The 17804-nt window shown below is 57.7% G+C and overlaps 1 protein-coding gene across 2 annotated transcripts in view; it reads right to left on the bottom strand.

Moving 5' to 3' along the window:
* Mllt1 (MLLT1 super elongation complex subunit) overlaps nucleotides 1–17804 on the bottom strand; it is a 44892-nt gene that overhangs the window by 3928 nt on the left and 23160 nt on the right. The window contains exons 4-8 of one of the 2 annotated variants that reach the window (XM_052746818.1): nucleotides 9815–9958; nucleotides 6771–6896; nucleotides 3693–4235; nucleotides 1286–1373; nucleotides 106–214 (exon numbers count right to left, since the gene is read on the bottom strand). In XM_052746818.1, the coding sequence (XP_052602778.1) occupies nucleotides 106–214; nucleotides 1286–1373; nucleotides 3693–4235; nucleotides 6771–6896; nucleotides 9815–9958 (1010 nt within the window). The remainder of the gene's footprint in view (nucleotides 1–105; nucleotides 215–1285; nucleotides 1374–3692; nucleotides 4236–6770; nucleotides 6897–9814; nucleotides 9959–17804) is intronic. The other variant, XM_052746819.1, reaches the window with a different exon arrangement.

Raw genomic sequence — 17804 nt, 5'->3', positions numbered from 1 at the left:
AGCCAGCTCCGGAGTGCCTCAACCTGGCCCTGACAGTGAAGGCCTAACACTTGGGCCTCCTCTACCCACCCAGGCGCTGAGGGACTGCACTGCCCACTCACTCACCGGGACTCTCGGCCTGGGTTGGCCTTGACAGTGGTCTCCTCTCCCGATGATGAGTCATCCTCATCTGACTCCTCAGACTGCAGATCCTCCACCATGGAGCGCAGGGGTCCTTGGGGCAAACAGGGGAGAGCTGAGCCTCTGGCTGCCTCCCCAAGGGCCACCCCAGACTCATCACACCTGTAGGGTCCCTCTGGCCTGCAGCAGGGTCCCCTACACCTACTTTCCTGGCCTTCCTCACAGGCCTCAGGCTCCTGGTCTGCGACCGGCCTGCAAGACCCTTCCATCACAGCAGCCAAAGCTCAAAAGCCCAGCTGTTCTGCCTGGGACCACAGTCCCCACCCAGCCTGCACCCTTTACTGAGGGTATCCAGTGCCTCAGAAACCCTGCCCTGTATCCACTGTCTTCCCCTTCCTCCAGAGGCACCCAGTTCCAGTCCCCTACAGACGGCATCTTGGTTTATATTCCTGTTGCCAAGGCAACAGAGGGACACAAAGCCTTCAATTACCTTGGTCACATGATGCCGATTCAGCTGGTTCCCTCCCTAACCAGTGGGTAAGAACCTTGCAGAGTATGGGCTTCAAGGACCCCATCCCCCAGCCAAGCTCCTGCTCCAAAGGTGGCTGACACCATGGGAGGCAGGCTCATCCGGCAGCTTGGCCGTGCTTGGTCCTGATCCCACAGCCTGCCTGGGCTCCTGAGGCAGGATACAGAAGCCAGCCTAAATGCCCCTCCCTGGGAAGGCCCACTGGAGCAGCCAGGCCTAACACACAGAGATCGTCCTGACAGGACAGGACAGGCTGGGCCTACAATGCTGAGTGACCATCCCTCAGGAGGGAGCACCTCTCTGGCTACAGGCCTGTGGGCCCCAGGGAGTGACCTGGCTCCTGGTGAGCACAGCTACTTGTCTTTACCAATCCCCAGACCACCAAGAACTGTGTCCTGGTTGATAGCATGGGCCTCCCCTGCCTCATGGCCCTGAGTTCAGCCCAGGGAGAAGGGATACCAGCCCCAAGGAGGGTCTGACCCAAAGCACAAGCCCAGGCTCAGTCTTTCTGAAGCAACAAGCAGCCCCAGCCCATCACTCAAGAGTCACGCCTCTCCCAGGCTGCTCTTCCCTAGGCTGTGCCTACTGCCCCGTCTCCACCCACTTCTACCAGCTCCACCTCCCCTTCAGACCCACCTTGGCTGTGGTTCTGAGACGGCTCAAAGTCTGAGTCGGAGCTGGAGTCAGAGCTGGAGCTGGCGTTGGCTGGGCTTGACTGGGCCGACTTCAGTCCATGCCAGGGCCAGCACAGAGGGAGAGAAGAGACTGTCATCTTGCAAGGTGGAGGAGGGGCAGTGAAGCAGCCATACAACCCCAAGGCGCCAGGAAGCATACGCTTCCCTGGGTCTTAGGGACAATGACCAGATGTCCAGACCCTACCCAAGCCTCACTACCACCCACCAGGTGCACAGGAGTGATGGTTGGAGTTGTGTGTCACAAGCATCCTGGAGCTGGGCACACCTTGCCTGGTCTTCCTGTGGCTGCACAGGGGTAGACTTGGCCACCAGGGGGCAGTGACAGTCAGGACAAGACAAGGCAAGAGGCCACCACTATGTGAGCTCTTCAGTGAATGCTGGGAGGGGTATGCGTGGTATGTGCAGCAAGGTGTTATCTGTAGTGTGAGGTCTGTAGTGTGCAATGTTGTGTGTGGTGTGTGGGGGGGTGTTGTGTGTGGTGTGGGGGGGGTGTGATCTTGATACAGGCTCATGGGTAGGGACAGACCAGTTACTGCAGACACCATGGGAGGAAGCAGAAAAAGCAGCAGACAGCAGATCTTCTGGAGCCCAGGCCCTGTCCCTCCCCGGTCAAAGGATGAGTGTGGGGACAGAATACACCTGTCACGGTAGAACGCAGGACCCAGAGCTGAGCAGCCCTCACCCCTGCCCCAAACACGGGACAGGGCAGTGCCTAGTCTGCAGAAGGCACACAGAAAGGCCCCTGCCTGCTCAGAGCTTTGTAAGGCCAGCCTGCCTGGGAAGGAATATTCCAGGCTAAAGGCAGGGACTGTCCTGCTCAGGGCTCACTGCACCGGGCCCACTGGAGCCTCGGTGTGCCTGTAAGGCCTCTCCTCACCCACCTTCCACTGGCCAGTGCGATTCCTAAGGAACACGCCCTAGCCACCACGACTGCTGTCTGCGTGAGGCTCTCAGAGTGGGACTTCACAGCCACCCTGGGCCTGAGCCAGGGCACCCTCCCTGCATACACCAACCCCATTTGTTTTCCCTGGGCAGCAAAATGCAGAAAGATGGCTGCTGGCGGGCCCTGCTCCAGGGAGGGCAGACTCTGGTGTCCAGCCTCCATCTCCCCACCTGTAAGGGAGCAGCCTTGCAGGCCACGGACGGATGCCCTACCTATGAGGCTTAGGCACAGGCCAGGAGCTGGTGGGGAGAGGCCCCTCTGAGGCCTCTGGGCTTGTGGTGGCCTGTAGACCTCCCGGTACCTTTCCACCACAGAGACCCCAGGAGCAGAGACAACCAGAATCTGGAAACTTCCCACCAGAGAGGCCCAGGAGGTGCCCAATGGGCCTGACCGTAGCCCTATTGCATCCATACTTCCCACATGGCCCTCGGTAGAAAGGCCTGGGGTGTGGACAGCAGGGCCAAGCACAGTGGCGAGGCCACCAAGCTCAACAGCAGCTGTTCCTCAGAGCTGCCCATCTCTTCCCCCAGGAGACTGCACTCGGCTGAGGCCCCAGTGGCTGCGGCGGCCACTCTGATGGGGTGCTCCTGGGTCACATACTATCCACACTCAGCTCCAGCCTGAGAAGCAGTGGCCTCAGGAGAGGGAAGCACCCACAGAGTGTCCCGTGAGCTCCCTGCCTGGGACCAGAACACCAGTCCGCAGTTGAGGCATGGCTGGCTCCACAGCTGCCCTAAGTGCCCTCCCTGTCTTGGCACCTGGGAGGAGGGGGTTTCATCACACAGAAGCACAGTTTCACAGAGCAGAGGCCGAACCCTGGCTCCCGAGGTGGTCTCACACAACCCAGTGCTTGCCCTCAGAGACAGCTCCAGTGACGAGCCCTGGGCTACTGACAGGTTGCTCCGCTCCGCTCCACAGAACTCAGACGTTTCTCTAGGACTGTGGAAGGTTACCAGCACTCAGCAGGCACAGTGCCAGAACTCCAGGGGACAGAGCACTCATCGCTACAGCTAGGAGCCCACGGCCCTGACACAGGCGGGCAGTCCCCCAGGAATGGGTAGACCGCACCTGTTCCCTGCTGTGTGGGGCAGGTGCGGGATACAAGAGGCCCCCAGAGAAAGAGCTCTAGGTGGCTCTGTGGCCATCACTTGTCCTCCTGACAGGAGAGCAGGGCCAAGATCCACCAGGAAGGCAAGACCTCAGAGGGTGAACTGTCTGGTTGATCTTGAAGTCGTCTGGCTAGCCACCAGAGCCACAGCCTGTCCAGTGGGTGGCACCAGGGCTGGGGCTCTGAACCACATGGCCCATACCACCTAGGGACCTCAGTGACTACTGCATGGGCAGGGGAGAGCTGGTGCAGGGGAGACAGCAGCCTGGAAAGGGGCACCCGGCACCACCTGCTCACCTCTGACCGGAAGGAGGCTTCATCCTCTGAGTTTGAGTCTTCAGCCTGCTGGGTCCGCTTCGTCTCCCGAGACTCACTCTCCGCCTTCCCCTTGTCACCTTTGCTGCTGCTCTTGTCCCTGGCCACCTTCTTGTCGGAGAAGGAAGAGGAGGAGGAGGAGGCGCGGGGCGAGGTGCCGGGGGCACGCCGTGCCCCCTTCGACCCGCTCTTCTTAGGCTTTTTGGCACTGGGCTTCGGTGAGTCCGTGGCAGCGGGCCGCTTGCTGGAGGCCTTGGGCAGGGTAGGGGGCTGGGACGCTCCCTTGGGGGACAGGCTTTCCAGCTTCGCCTCCTTTAGGGCCATTTTGGGTTCCTTGAAAGCAGCCTTGGGCGCTGGGGCCTTCTCCTCCCTGGGCAGTCTGCGTGCAGCATCCTTGGCACTCTTGGGCTCGCGCTCCGGCTCCTTGGAGCAGCTCCTGCTCTCGGAGTCCTTGCGTGGCCGCTCGCGGTGCTCCCTGGCCACCTTGTGCGGTTTGGACGCCTTGCCACTCTCCTTGTTGGCATCCTGCAAGGCCAAGGCAGGGAAGGTGAGGAAGACGTGTTGGTGGCACTGTGGGGCTGCCGGACTTTGCCACCCTGGCCTGGGCAAAGGCTGAAGCGCCTGTTTGAAATGTATAGAGAGAATCTGCAGAGTAAAAGGATGCAGCCGACAGACACGGCAGAGCCATGCCCACAAACCTGGGGGGCCACTACGGCCACCAGCGCCTGCAGCTACCCACATCTGGGAGACCGAGCGAGGCGCACCGACTGGAGGGTGTAGTCAGTCTCTCTCTCTCAAGGCCCTAGTCCACGTCCTCGGAGCTCGAAATCCATCCTGGAGCTGAGCTGGGCAGCCAGCACCTCCAAGCTGACAGGGTGGGCATAGCACAAGGCAGACAACCTAGGTGGTTCTTCTAAAGCTAGACCTAGGAGTTCAGAGGGCTCAGGCTGACAGGCATAGGCCCCCATCCAGGCAGAGCAGTCCTGTCCTAGCCATGGGGACCAGTGGGGACGCCCCGCTTTCTGCACCCATGTTCTCTCTGAATGCGGGAAGGAGTGCCTACCTCACAGAATGAGGCCTCGGAAAAGAGGCCAGTGCCCACGATGACTGCCAGCAGGGTCGCAGGCCGACAGGCAGTACTCCCTTACACCCTCTCCACACCCAGACCATTCTGGAGTGCTCAATTCATGCCTCCACCAGGTCTAACCTCCTCTCCAGGGGGTACGGCCATGGCCAGGCAAACAGCTCAGAGCTCGCCAGGTGACAGCTCTTCCCACGCAGGCTAGACCCCAGGACCCAGATATTTCTAAAAGTACCACAAAGGACACCAAGCTGGTGGGGTGAGCACCCGGCAAGCAGGGCTCTGCAGCACGTTTGGACCACTCAGATGTCTAGGGACAGATGAAGCTGCCTCAGGACTGTGGCCCACCGCTGGCCATGCTCCCGCAAACCTGACAACACTGAGGCTGGCCTGAGGCCTGGCGATGAGTGCACCAGAGCAACTGGGGGTGGGAGGACTGTGCCCCAGCAAGCGACAAGGAGGCAAGAAACGGGAAGGGCGCAGTCCTCACCCTCTCTTGCAGAGGACAAGCCTTCAGGGGTGCGGGGCAAGAGTGGCTGATGAGAATGTGCCCACAGCTGTGAGTGGTTGACAAGAGCCACTTTCCTGGGGCCACGCCTGGGCAACTATGGAGTTTCAGACCAACTAGCGCTCCATAGTGAGACCCAATCTCAAACACCGTGAAAGCAGTCAGTGAGGAGGGACCGTCACGGGCTCGATGCTGCCCTTTCTCCTCAGCAGTAAAGAAGTGCACTTCAGAGAGGCCGCCAAGGCTTGTGGCCTGGTGCCCATCAGGGTGACACAATCGGTGCCTCCAGGGACAGGTCTGGGTGGGCCTGGCTCCTGCCGCAGGCCACCGGAGACTGCTCAGCCAGGGTAGCACCGGGACTGACACTCAGGTCTGGACCGTGCTCTAAGGCCCCCGTAGCTTCTGGGAGAGTCATCCAAAGAGAAGAAACTGCTGTCTAGAAATGTGCGGGGCCAGTGCAGCGCCCACAGCAGTGGCTAGAGAAGGCTTACCACCAGGAAGGACCTGCACACGAGACAGAGCACCCTTAGCCTCAATGCTTCCGTGGACTCCAAACAGAGGCTGGGGGAGAAGCCCCAGGTTGCTAGCAAAGCCTGGCCTCTCCTCCAACCCCCAAAGGTCAGTGAGGGGTGACCTCAGGATCCGGTCAGGACTCCAAGATGCTGACCAGCTTGAGGATGCCACAGGCCTGCTAGCCTTGTGGAAAGGGCTGGAAGCAGCCTGCCCTGGTGCTTGCGTCTCTTCCTGTGGTGCCCATGGATAAGATGGCCCAGGGGTGCTCGAGTCTCACGGGGATGCCCCGCTGATAACGCCCTATAGGCAAGTGAAGCAAGAATGCCGAATGAAGGACACACACAAGGTCAGCAGTCACCCAGCGAGGGTCCCAAGAGGGCCAAGCCCCCATGTGGTGAGGGACGGGCCCGGGGTTCTGGGTTCAGATGTCATGGTGGTGCTGACAGCACTGGCCAGCTTGTGGCTGGGGTGGCTGCTCCAGGAGGCCCAGTGAGAACGTTCCGGAGGGCTGAGTGACGAGATGAAACATGTGTCCTTGAAATTCAGCTCAGTCTCACACACACTACTCCCAGCATCCCCCAAATTGGCTCCATGCCAGCACTGCTGACCAGCAGACCTGAAGTGGCACGGGCAGGTTTGGCCTGGCTTTGCTGGAACCGAGAAGGTAGCCAAGGGACCACTGATGGAAATGCCCTGCCCAGTTACCAGAGGCAAATGACCGCTGGACAGGAAAGAGGGCCCAGGAGGCCGACTCAAGAGGAGCAGGGCTCAGGATAAGCAGCCGGATCACAAGCACTACTCCTTGCCACGCTAGCTAGCAAAGCGACAAGGAGCAGGAGCAGAGGCTCGGGATGTGGCGGCAGGTGTGCAGGGCCAGGCTCAGCAGACGGTGGCAATGGCCTGCAGCCGCCAGTCGCCAGGCCCGTGCTCCACAACGCTGGCCTTCCACCTCACTAACCTTGGAGCCGTGGGACGGTTTGTTCTTCTTGGGGTCAGAGAAGGCAGAGAGTGGAATTGTGGGTAACATGGGGTAGTCGGGGCTGGGCCTGGACACCGTGTCCGCTCCTTCGGGCATTACCATCACCTAGTGACAAAGAAGAGACAGAGGTTATCCACAGGCGCCAGGCGATGGTGGGCTGGCGGCCGTGGAGCTGGCCTCCTGGGAGGGAGAAGGGAGCCGGAGGCCAGCTGCCCAGAAGAGTCACAGGTTTGTCCTTGTGATGGAGAGCAGCAGGGGACCAAGACGGCCTCAAGGCCTTCAGGATGGACCCTGGCCAGCAGACTGGAGCCCTGGCGAAGAAGATTCAGAGCCTGTGGCAAAGCAAGCGATGCAGCTGGCCACAGACTGCACTGAGTGCCGAGGAGGAGGCAGGAGGAGGCGCAGCAGGGGAGGCAGAAGCTGGTGGTAGGTAGCAAAGGGCCTTCTGAGGGATCAGCAGATGCAGCTGGGGACAAGCCTTCCTCACTTCAGGGACAGGCGGCTGCATCTGGCCACACAGAGCCTGAGCAACAAGGCGTAGGCCAAGAACAGGACCAAGGACAAGAGGGCGCAAGAGAAGAGCTGAGCTGGCCAGAGCTGGGGCCGCTGCGAGCACTGGCCAGCTCCGGGTCACAGGCTGGGATGAGGACTGGCCTGACACCCCGAAGTGCCGCCCTGCTTCAGCAGCTCCCAAGACACACGCAGCAGTTTGGAACTGGCCTCCAAACGTCAAGTTCACATAGAGATGGAGGCCAAGACACCGCGTGGAGGGCAGCAGATGGGGGCGCGGGGGGGGGGGGGGGCTTCAAGAAAAGGGCTCAGGCTGGCCGAAGAGGTGGTGCTCGGCCCCGGGCACCTGGGCCTGCAACTAGCACACCTTTCATCCGGGGAAGCCGATGTTCCACAGTCACAAGACACCACACTGCAAGAGGGCAGTAACTTGACCTGCCCTGGTCTGACTTGCTCACTGGGGCCTCCCAACCACAACAGAGGCGAGGCTCCTACAGAGGCTGTGTCCCCAGCTGGGCTCCTGAACACCAGTTCCTAGAAGCACCTGGGAGGCCCGAGCCCCAGGACAGTGGTCCTGTGAGGAAGTGGCTTCCAGGACAGGGCAGATGGACTTGGATGGCCCTGCATGGCCTGCATTCTTTTCCACCTGCCAGCCAGCCTGGCCTCCAGGGCCAGCAGCTTGTGTTCCCTGCCAAGATGCTCGAGGCCAGGTAGGGATGGCGCACAAACAGGCTGCCACAGGAGCCAGATGACATGGCGCAAACAGCCCCAGGCCACAAGCAGCTAAGCCTGAGCTGGGCACTGCTGGCTGCCCGGCTAGAGCAGTGGGGGACCACAGTCTGGTCATTCCTGGGGGCAGAGTCCAGTACAGATCCTGGAGCCACTGCAGGGACATAGGACCCTAACATGATGCCATCTCCAGTTCCCCAGTGCCCATAGCTCCTGGACAACAAGCATTACCCCCACAGATATTCACAACCCAGAAGGCCAACAACACAGGGCCACAGTTACCTGGTCCTGGGAGTCACCTGAGAGCCATCGTCCCATAGCCAGGCCACCTGAGGCTGCAGAGTATCTGGCTAGCCAGTTCCCTAGGAGCACTCTGGGACCTCACTGGAGTCTCTCTTCGAGGCCGGCCGGACAGAGCTCCCCCCTGTTCCTCCTACGCTGTGTCCAGGTGATGTCCTGAGAACCTTCTCCACAGCTTGGTAATACCTCCCCTAGCACCTGAGAGGCTTGGAGAGGCCTGAGACACTGACGCTCCCAAGAAGCTGACCTGGGGCCCTGGGGACGCCTACATACGCTGTGGATACGCGGCTCCTAGTGTAGGGCAGCAGGGCGGAGCGGCCTCTGCGCACACCCACACACCCTCAGCCACCCCAGGAGGGCTGAGCAGCAGCATCAGGCCTACGAGTCATCCCAGGCTGCCACTGCCCGACCACCATGCAGGCAGGCAGAGAGCTTCGTAGGCAGCATGCAGGGTTTGAAACCCACTCAGACCCTTGACTGGCAACAACCACTTCCACTCTGAGGAAGGCAGTTCCTGTGAGACCTGGCTATACAGAACCAAGAGAAAAGGGGTACCTGATCCAGAAACATACCCTGGCTGCCATGGACCTGGGGAAGAGGGCTGGCCACACACTCAGATATCATCAAAGAGGCCCTCAGTTCTCCAATACCACACAGACCCACACACCTCACCACACAAAAACACATACACACCCCACAGACCACCTCACACCTCTCTCTCTCTCTCTCTCTACACACACACACACACACACACACCACACACACCACAGACCACCTCACATTCTCTCTCTCTACACAAACACACACACACACCACAGACCACTACACACAAGCCCCAACACACACGCACACACACTTCAAACACATCTCAAATGACACCACACTGCCCATACATCTCTACCTCACGCCCCGACATACCACACACAATGCACACACAGCTAAGAACATCACGCTGTCTTAAGTAGGTACCACATATAACCTGCAAAGACCACATACCCCCTACATTAAACATACACTCTGAGCACCAGGCACAACACAAGACACATACTTTCCACACTACAACTACACATACCACATACATACATAGACCTCAAATAATACACGATACAACAGAACACCACATTCCATGCATAATCACACACCCATAACCATCAACCATTACCATATTTATACAAATTACCCCCACATGCCCCCACACCCATACAAACTACACCAACTGCCCCTCCCCATACCTCATACCCCTTGTCAGACCATCACAGGTCTAGCCTAGCATGCCCTGGGCATGCCCTGTGACCTTAGGTCATTGCAGGTGGCTTTGCCACCTTCTCCTTCAGCAGCCAGTCCAGCGGTAGTTGTCTGCCCTTGTCCATGGACCCCTCCACGTCCTCAGGCTGCTGCGGGCCCCACCAGTTAAGGGCCACCCAGGCCCAGCCATACCAGCAGCCAGCAAGCACAGAGCAGAGGTGGTGGGCAGGCACACTCACCCCGCCAGCCATGAGCAGCTTGCAGCGGAACTCGGTGGTAGGGTTGTTGAAGGTGAGCTTCTCACAGCGCAGGTGGTTGACAGGAGGGTTGCCCTCCAGATTGAGGAACAGGTCGTAGGTGAAGCAGACCTTCCTCGGCTCCTCCTAGAACACAGAACATGGAAGTCCATCACCAGTGAGCAGGAAGCCAGAGCACTGTACAGGACAGGCTCCAAAGCGACACAGAGAAACCCCCGTCTCAAAAAAACAAAAGAAACAATAGGGCCCTTCACTCCCAAGAAGGCGCAGAGCCTCTGGGATGCCCGTCAATGTGCAAAGCATCAGAGGTTGCTCTTCCTCAAGCCTCATACAGCAAGGCACTCCCGGCTCTTTCCTTTGTCTCCCCAAATACATACTCCTAGGTCTCAACCTAGAGCTGCTCCCACTCCAGGGCCACCCTGTGAGCTGAGCAGGAGTGGGGTCAGACCACATGGTTTCACCATAGGAGGTCCTCGGGAACCACCACAGAAACCAAAACCAAGGCTTTGTGTGCAGTGGTGTGGAAGCCACGAGGAACCGTTCTCAGGGCGACTAGAGGCCCTGCTGCCAGGTGATGTTGTGTAAACAAACTACAGTCCAGGGTGGCCTTGAACTCCCAATGCTCCTGATTCCACCTCCTGAGTGCTGGGATGAGGAGAGCATTACCATACTCGTCCCCATCCCCATCCCCAGGGCAGACAACTGACTTGTGACATGGGTGTCAGGACAGCTTGGAGGTGTCCACCCTGCATGCCCAGTGCTCGGCAGCAAACCACCTCTTCAACCAGACAGCAGCATGAAGGAAAATGGAAGTGAACCCCACCGCCTCACCCTGCGACCAGAAGGTGGCTCGGCAGGGACAGGCACTTGACCATGCAAGCCTGAGGACCCACAAGATGGAAGGAGATGGGAGCAGGTTTAAGAAACCAGGGACAAGAAAACAGGGATCGTCCTGGTCCCTAAAAGTTCCAGAGGCTGCTGAGACCTGAAGGACCAAGCCCTGTGACACTGGTAGCTGTAAGCTGGGGGCCCTGACATCCAAGATGCCCAAGGCCCATTTGGGAGCTGTCACTGCTGCAGCCATTCATGGCTGCTGGGGAGTGGTCATCACCACAGCTGCCGAGCACTGGGCATGCAGGGTGGACACCGCCAAGCTCAACACCAGAGGCTCTGGTCTCCCATCCCACTCATGGTGGGGAGAGTCTAGTCAGCCACCACAGCCCCAGGTGTTGGGCATTCTTGGGTGTGTGATGGCCAGGCTCAGGAGCCCCTCTCCCTCTGATTTCGTCTTTGGCTGTCTTAGCGGGAGAGCACAGCTACTTCAACATCCTTGCTGGAGGAAGGACCAGTCCTCTCTGAGTGACAGGAGGCCTTTGGGCCCACTCCCAGATATGACAGCAGCTGGAACGTTAACACCCACTGAAGCACAGTGAGCTTCACATCAGCTAACCCGTAAGATTTAAAACAGACTCAACTCCCAAGAAAACAAAAGCTATCCTACCAAACAACCAACCACTAGACAGAAAGCCAGGACGCAGGCCAGGAAACCTCGGTAAGCAGCAGGAGGGCAGGACCCAGTCCAGTGTGGTCCTGTTTCTGGCAGCCATGGCTCCAGCCTGCCAAGAGCTCCTCTAGTAAGTGAGGGAAGGGGACAGGGTTGCCCTGGCTTCCCAGGGATGTATAGGTCACAGTTTGCTCAATGGCGGCTGTGTAAGCTCTGGGAACCCAGGGTGACTCATAGCAGGGACTCAGTCAGCTATGTGCCACCCTAACACAACAGCAGAGTGGCCCCTGGGTGTCCTTATTCATCTAATGGCAAAGCTGACACTGGACGGGTCTCTAAGAGTTGTGAGTGAAGGGCAATAGGGGGTGAGGGTAACCTTAAGGGTGGGGACCCCAAACTTAGACATGGGTTTCTGCATAGCCTGAGGAACAGACAGGAGGCTGGCCCAGATGAATGGGTACTGTGGCCCCCTCTTGTTCTGGCCACAACACAAAGCAGAAAACAGGACAGGCTAGAACAGGTGCAACAGGTGGTCTGGCCACCTCTACAAGAAGCCAGCATCTCACAGTGGCTCCCTCACCTGGCCGCCCCTAACAGGATCCCAGACATTACTCCATTCACAGAGGGGGCCCCCATCTTCGCTGTGGAGATGACCTGGCACTCACCCTGAATTCCCTACAAGATGGACGTAGCCCAGGAAACAAGAACAGGCCAAGGAGGAACAGAAGAGGGGTTGTTGCTCTGTGCACACAGGATCTGGGCCCAGCCAGCTGGCCAACAGCACAGATGTGAGCTCAGACAGTGCCCTGGGGTCCATCAAGCCTCAGGATCTAGTGCCCAGAAGATGAACCAGCACCCGACGTGGGTGGGACTGGACAGTACCAACTGAACGCCTTGGGTGTTCGGCAGGGAGGAAGGATAGCTGAAGGAGGGCCTGGATGGCTGAGCGGGGCTCAGAGACAGCGATGGGAAGAGGGAAGAGGACGAACCACCCGTCTAGTCACCAATAGGAGGACCATGCCAACTTACCCACCGTCCCTGCCGCCGCTCTCCGGAAGTGCCTGGAAGGGCTGTACAGAGCTGGCCCAACGGGGCAAGCAAGGACTCTAAGGGGAAAGGGCTAAGTTCTTGGGCGTGTGTGCATGCATGCACACACACATACATGGGTGTGTAAAATCAATGTTTTCCTCAGTTGCTCTGCACCCTATTTTATGAGGCAGGGTCTTACTGAATCTGGAATTTACCAATTATCAGCTAGCTGGTCACTGCGTCTCAAGGATTCCTTGGTCTCCATCCCTAGCACAGGGATTAAAGACACATGCCCCACCACTTTTCCTGAGGGTGCTCAAGTCCTCATGCCAGTACGGCAAGCTCCTCCCGGCTGAGCCCTGTGCTCCATGTAGTAACAGGGAGAACAGCCTGGGACGCATCACCACTTTAGTCACCGTGCTGACTCAGGACAGGGGGCGGGGACACAGAGGGAGACAGGGGCCTCCCTGGTGACGCAGCATCTGAGAGGTGGAGATGTGCCTATACTCCAGGACGTGAGGGCCAGCAGTGTGCTAACCAGCTCCGCAAAGGTTAAGGTCCACGGTCACCTCAGCCCGTCCCCGGCTGCCTCAACTCCAGGCAGCTTGACCACAGGCCTCTCGTGCGTGCACTGCAGCCACCTGTACTCGCCACAGTGGGCAGGGAGCCAGCATCTCTCAGCTTCAGTCAACGGCAATGCCGCCCAACTGGCCGGACCAGTGCTGGTGCCAAGGAGGCCAGGAGTCCACACAGCTCAGGAGGAAGGGCTCTGGGCCAGGCTGGCCCAAGCACCCGAACCCATTCTCCACCCTGGTGTGAGAGAACAGCAGCCACCATGAAGAGCCCGGTGTGCTGCGAGCCTAGGGTCCACAGACTCACAGTCAGCAGTCTGGCAAATCTGAGTGTGGTCTGAACGTGACAGAGGACCCAGATTCAAGTGTAGATTCCCAAGAGATGCTACAAGCGGGCCTTCCTCAGCACCATGCCCTTGCATGACAAGCCACACCACTCAATGCTGAGAGGGAGAGTGACAAGGGTGGGCGGTGGCGGGAGGGGAGAGGAGGGAGAGGAAGACTGAAAGAGGCTCTGAGACCCAGCAGAGAGCCAAGGCCTGTCCTGATTGTCGATTTAAACCCTGAGCAAAACAGACTAGTAAAATACATATACACAAAGAGGGAAAACCGTACAGAAAGACACAAACACACACAGAGAAAGAGACAGACACAGACAGACACACACACACAGACAGACACACACACACACACACACCTGGGCTGGGTGGGGCTCAATAACAGGGCATTGAGAGGCCCTGGGTTCTGCCCTCAGCCCCCACATCAGACACACTGGCCACCTACGAGGCACCAGGAAGCGCATGGACGAGACGCTAAGGCTGCCGCAGTGCAAGTCTGCAGACGACTCTGATGAGGTGTCACAGTCTTATCTCCTGCAGACACGCAGTGGACTGTTTACAGGACACACTCTGAGCTGGTGAGCTGCCAGGGCTCACGTCCAAACCCTCTGGGAGCAGAGAAAAGGCCTGCAGACGAGCCCACAGCTGGCAGCCCTCTCTCCACTTGTGCAGATTCTCCACGTTTTTATACGACCAACTGCTCACTGCATACATCCAGCTCTGTCACGTTCTCCTCACATCTCTTTGGCACCCTCTGTGTCCGATGGGCTCTTCTCTTGCCCTCCCCTGGGGCTGCCTGTGCCACCAGGCTTTGCTATGTGCCCAGGTTCCTGTAGCATCAGGGACTGTCTGAGCCCCAGTGGCATCTGGTCAGAGAGCCAGGCCACATGTAGCTACAGCTACGCTTCACTGCCCACACCCACAGGGCCTTCCCAGAGATCTGGTGAGAAAGCTCTCCCTCTAGCACCCCCCGACACACAATGTTCACCGGCACCCACTCCTGCTACAGCGAGTGAGAAGTGTCATCCACCCTGAAGGAAGACAGGACAAGAGACCTGAGGCCAGGAGGCCCTTGGGTGTGTGGGGCTAGTGAAGTGACGGCAAGAAGAAGACCTCAACAGCAGCAGACACTGCAGAAGGCCAGAGGGCCCATGTGACAGTGGGAGCATCCTGAGACGGTTTAGAACCCACCACCTGGGCTGCACTTGTTCCCAGCACGTTCCCATCCTGACTCAAAACCGCCCGACAACTCCACCTCCAAGGAACCAAACACCCTCTTCTGGTCTGCACAGGCACGGGCACACACATGGTACACACATACACACACAGGCAAACACTCATGCACAGGAAACAAAAATAAACAATCTTTCAGAAAAGAGCGAATCGATGAGCCCAAGCAAGCACAGGGCACACACATGAGGAGAGCTCAGTCATCCTCGGCCACACAGAACTTGAGGACAGCCCGTACGCACAAGCCCTGACCCAAAATAAAGCCAACAGACAGGAGGAAGAAGGACTGGTGGCCACTGAGGGACACTGCAAGAGCAGGGCAGTGAGGACAGCCTCGGGCGCCACACTGTGCACAGCTCAGGTGGGGGATTACATGCTGGGAATTCCCTCAACAAAGAAGGGGGTCAGAGCACACCTATGTAAGGTCTAGGAGCCTGGAGTAACCACAGCTCACATACATCCTGCCCTGATAAACTGGAGCCCAGTGGCAAGTGTTTACGATGGCATCCATTGCCAAGTCAGGCCCAGACCCACACACAGCAAAGACAGAGCCAAGGGCTTCTCACACCACTGCTGGTGGAGACCGAGAACAGATGAGAGGTTGCCAGGTGATTTCAACAGGCTTTGGGGACTGGGGCATCAGAACCACTATGGACCCAACATGTGGGGCCTATATAGTGTGCAACTGCAGTGAGTATGTGACTCCTTGAGTGGGACTGTGGACAGTGCCCTCACTGAACCTAGGAGACCTGAGGTCAGATGGGACCGACACTGCCCATCCTCACTGTCAGACCAACCAGCCTCCAGGGGCACAGCCAAAACCAAGACGGGGACTCACTGGGTTGGCGTGTGGCTGGCAGCACGGGACGACTACCTCAGAACTAGCCAGAGATCAATGTGGCCGTGAGAAAGGCTTTCCTGGTTCAGTCCCCAAGAGGAACATGCACAGGGACAAAGGGCACAACCCTGGCCCCAACCTCCTGCCCTGCAATGTAAGGCCCTGAGGTCCCCTGGGCAGGGGCAGGGAAACTGTGAGGTAGAGATGGAACATGGGGCTGCACTCTGAACCACAACACGAGAAGCAGCTCCCATGACAGCGCAGGGTTCAGCAACAGAACAGGGAGATGCCATGGGACCCCAGGAAGAAGGCCTGCTAACCTTCCATGGAGACAGGGGAGAGGCCGGAGAACCTCATGCCAGGCTGAAACCATGGGACACACTCCTCAGCAAGCACAGACTCAGACAAGAGTCGCCAGGGAGCTGGGCACAGGGTAGTGCCTGCCATCCCAGTGTGCAGTTGGCTGAGGGGGGAGGATGGCAAGACCAGGCTAGCCTGGGCTATGGAGTGAGACCTTGACCCAGAATAAAAAAAGGAAGCCAAGACCAGGCTAGCCTGAGCTATGGAGTGAGACCTTGACTCAGAATAAAAAAAAGGAAGCCAAGACCAGGCTAGCCTGGGCTATGGAGTGAGACCTTGACTCAGAATAAAAAAAAGGAAGCCAAGACCAAGCTAGCCTGGGCTATGGAGTGAGACCTTGACCCAGAATAAAAAAAGGAAGCCAAGACCAGGCTAGCCTAGACTATAGAGTGAGGCCTCAACTCAGAATAAAAAGAAAAAATACATTTAGAGCAGAGATGACACAGGGATCATTCAGTCCCAACTGGCTTGTCTGATGACATTTACTGTAACCGGCCTGTGGCAGATTAGACAAACCTGCCAGGAGACAGCACAGCAGGCAGTTAAGAGCACTCACGTGACCCAGCGCTGGCTTCTGATCCCTGCAGGTTCTGTATACATGGTGCCTACATATACACTCAGGCACAGGCACACACACTTGTACATAAAATACAAAGAAAAAACAAGATAGCTTCTTTAAACAGAACATACAAACAACCCAAACCACAGACAACTAGGAAATGCCAGCATGGTGGAAGGTAAAGTGCCTGTCCCCCAATCACAGAAATTTGAATGCAGATCTCCAGTCCCTGTGTGAGCCAGACATGGCGGAACATGCCTATAACCTCAGCCATGGAGAAGTATAGACAGGAGGGCCCTGAGGGCTTGTCCATCAGCCTGTCTAGCCACCAGCGGGCTCCAGGTTCCGTGAATGAGAGACCCTGTGTCAAAAATTAAGAGGGGCTGGAGAGGCGGCTCAGTGGTTATGAGCACCAACTGCGCTTGCAGAGGACCCGGGTTTCATTCCCAGCACCTACGTGGTGGCTCCCAACAGCTGGAACTCCAGTTCCAGGGATCTGACGCCCTCTTCTGGCCTCTGCAGGCACCAGGCATGCACACGGACATACATGCAGACAAAACACCCATACACATAAAAATAAAGAAAAAATTTAAGAAAACAAAATCCTACTTGAAAAAGATAAAGTAAAGCCGGGCGGTGGTGGCGCACGCCTTTAATCCCAGCACTCGGGAGGCAGAGCCAGGCGGATCTCTGTGAGTTCGAGGCCTGCCTGGGCTACCAAGTGAGTTCCAGGAAAAGGCGCAAAGCTACCCAGAGAAACCATGTCTCGAAAAAACCAAAAAAAAACCACAAAACAAAACAAAAAGATAAAGTAAAATAATTTTTTAAAACGTGGGGCACGATAGAGGAAGACACTTATGTTGACCTCTGGCCTCCACACAGCACACACAGTAAAGAAGACGTCTGAGGGGACACACTATGAACAACGGGCATGGACAGAGTAGTCATCTGGAGAAAACAGGATCTTCCTACAGCAAGGCCGACAGCCCAGAAGAGAGCTGGCCCGGCAGCTAGACTGCCGGCTGCTCCTTCAGAGGATGCAGCTTTGGTTCCCAGGACCTATCACCCTCCAGGCCCAGGGGATCCAACACCCTCTTCTGGCCACCTTGGGCACCAGGCACACATGCTGTGCACAGACACTCAAACACATAAAATGTCCCACACACAAAAACATAGAGATCCTCCAAAGATCCACCACACACAAGAGAGTGGGGCAGCTGTCAGGAACTCCCTGGAGACAACAGGCCAGAGGTGACGCCTGTATCCTTGGGCAGGCTGAGGCAGGAGGACAGTGGATTCTAGACCAGCTTGGGACTATAAACACATCTTGCCACAGACAGACAGGGCTCTAGGACCACAAAGCCTCCTTGGCAAACCCTACTGAACACGCAAAGACAACAGCCCATCCTATTGAGGTCCGCAGGGCGAGAAGAAGGGCGGCCATTCCCTAACACAGTCTATGTGGCTGGCATCAACCTATACAGAAACCAAGGACACCACAGGAAGCCACCGACCAACACTGCCTATGAACACAGATCCAAA

The sequence above is a fragment of the Peromyscus californicus genome, unplaced genomic scaffold, assembly GCF_007827085.1.
Source record: "Peromyscus californicus insignis strain IS unplaced genomic scaffold, ASM782708v3 Scaffold_1__1_contigs__length_55948999, whole genome shotgun sequence".
In the NCBI taxonomy this organism is placed as follows: Eukaryota; Metazoa; Chordata; class Mammalia; order Rodentia; family Cricetidae; genus Peromyscus; species Peromyscus californicus.
Note: the sequence above shows the minus strand (reverse complement) of the source record. Positions and strands in the feature narration are given on the sequence as shown.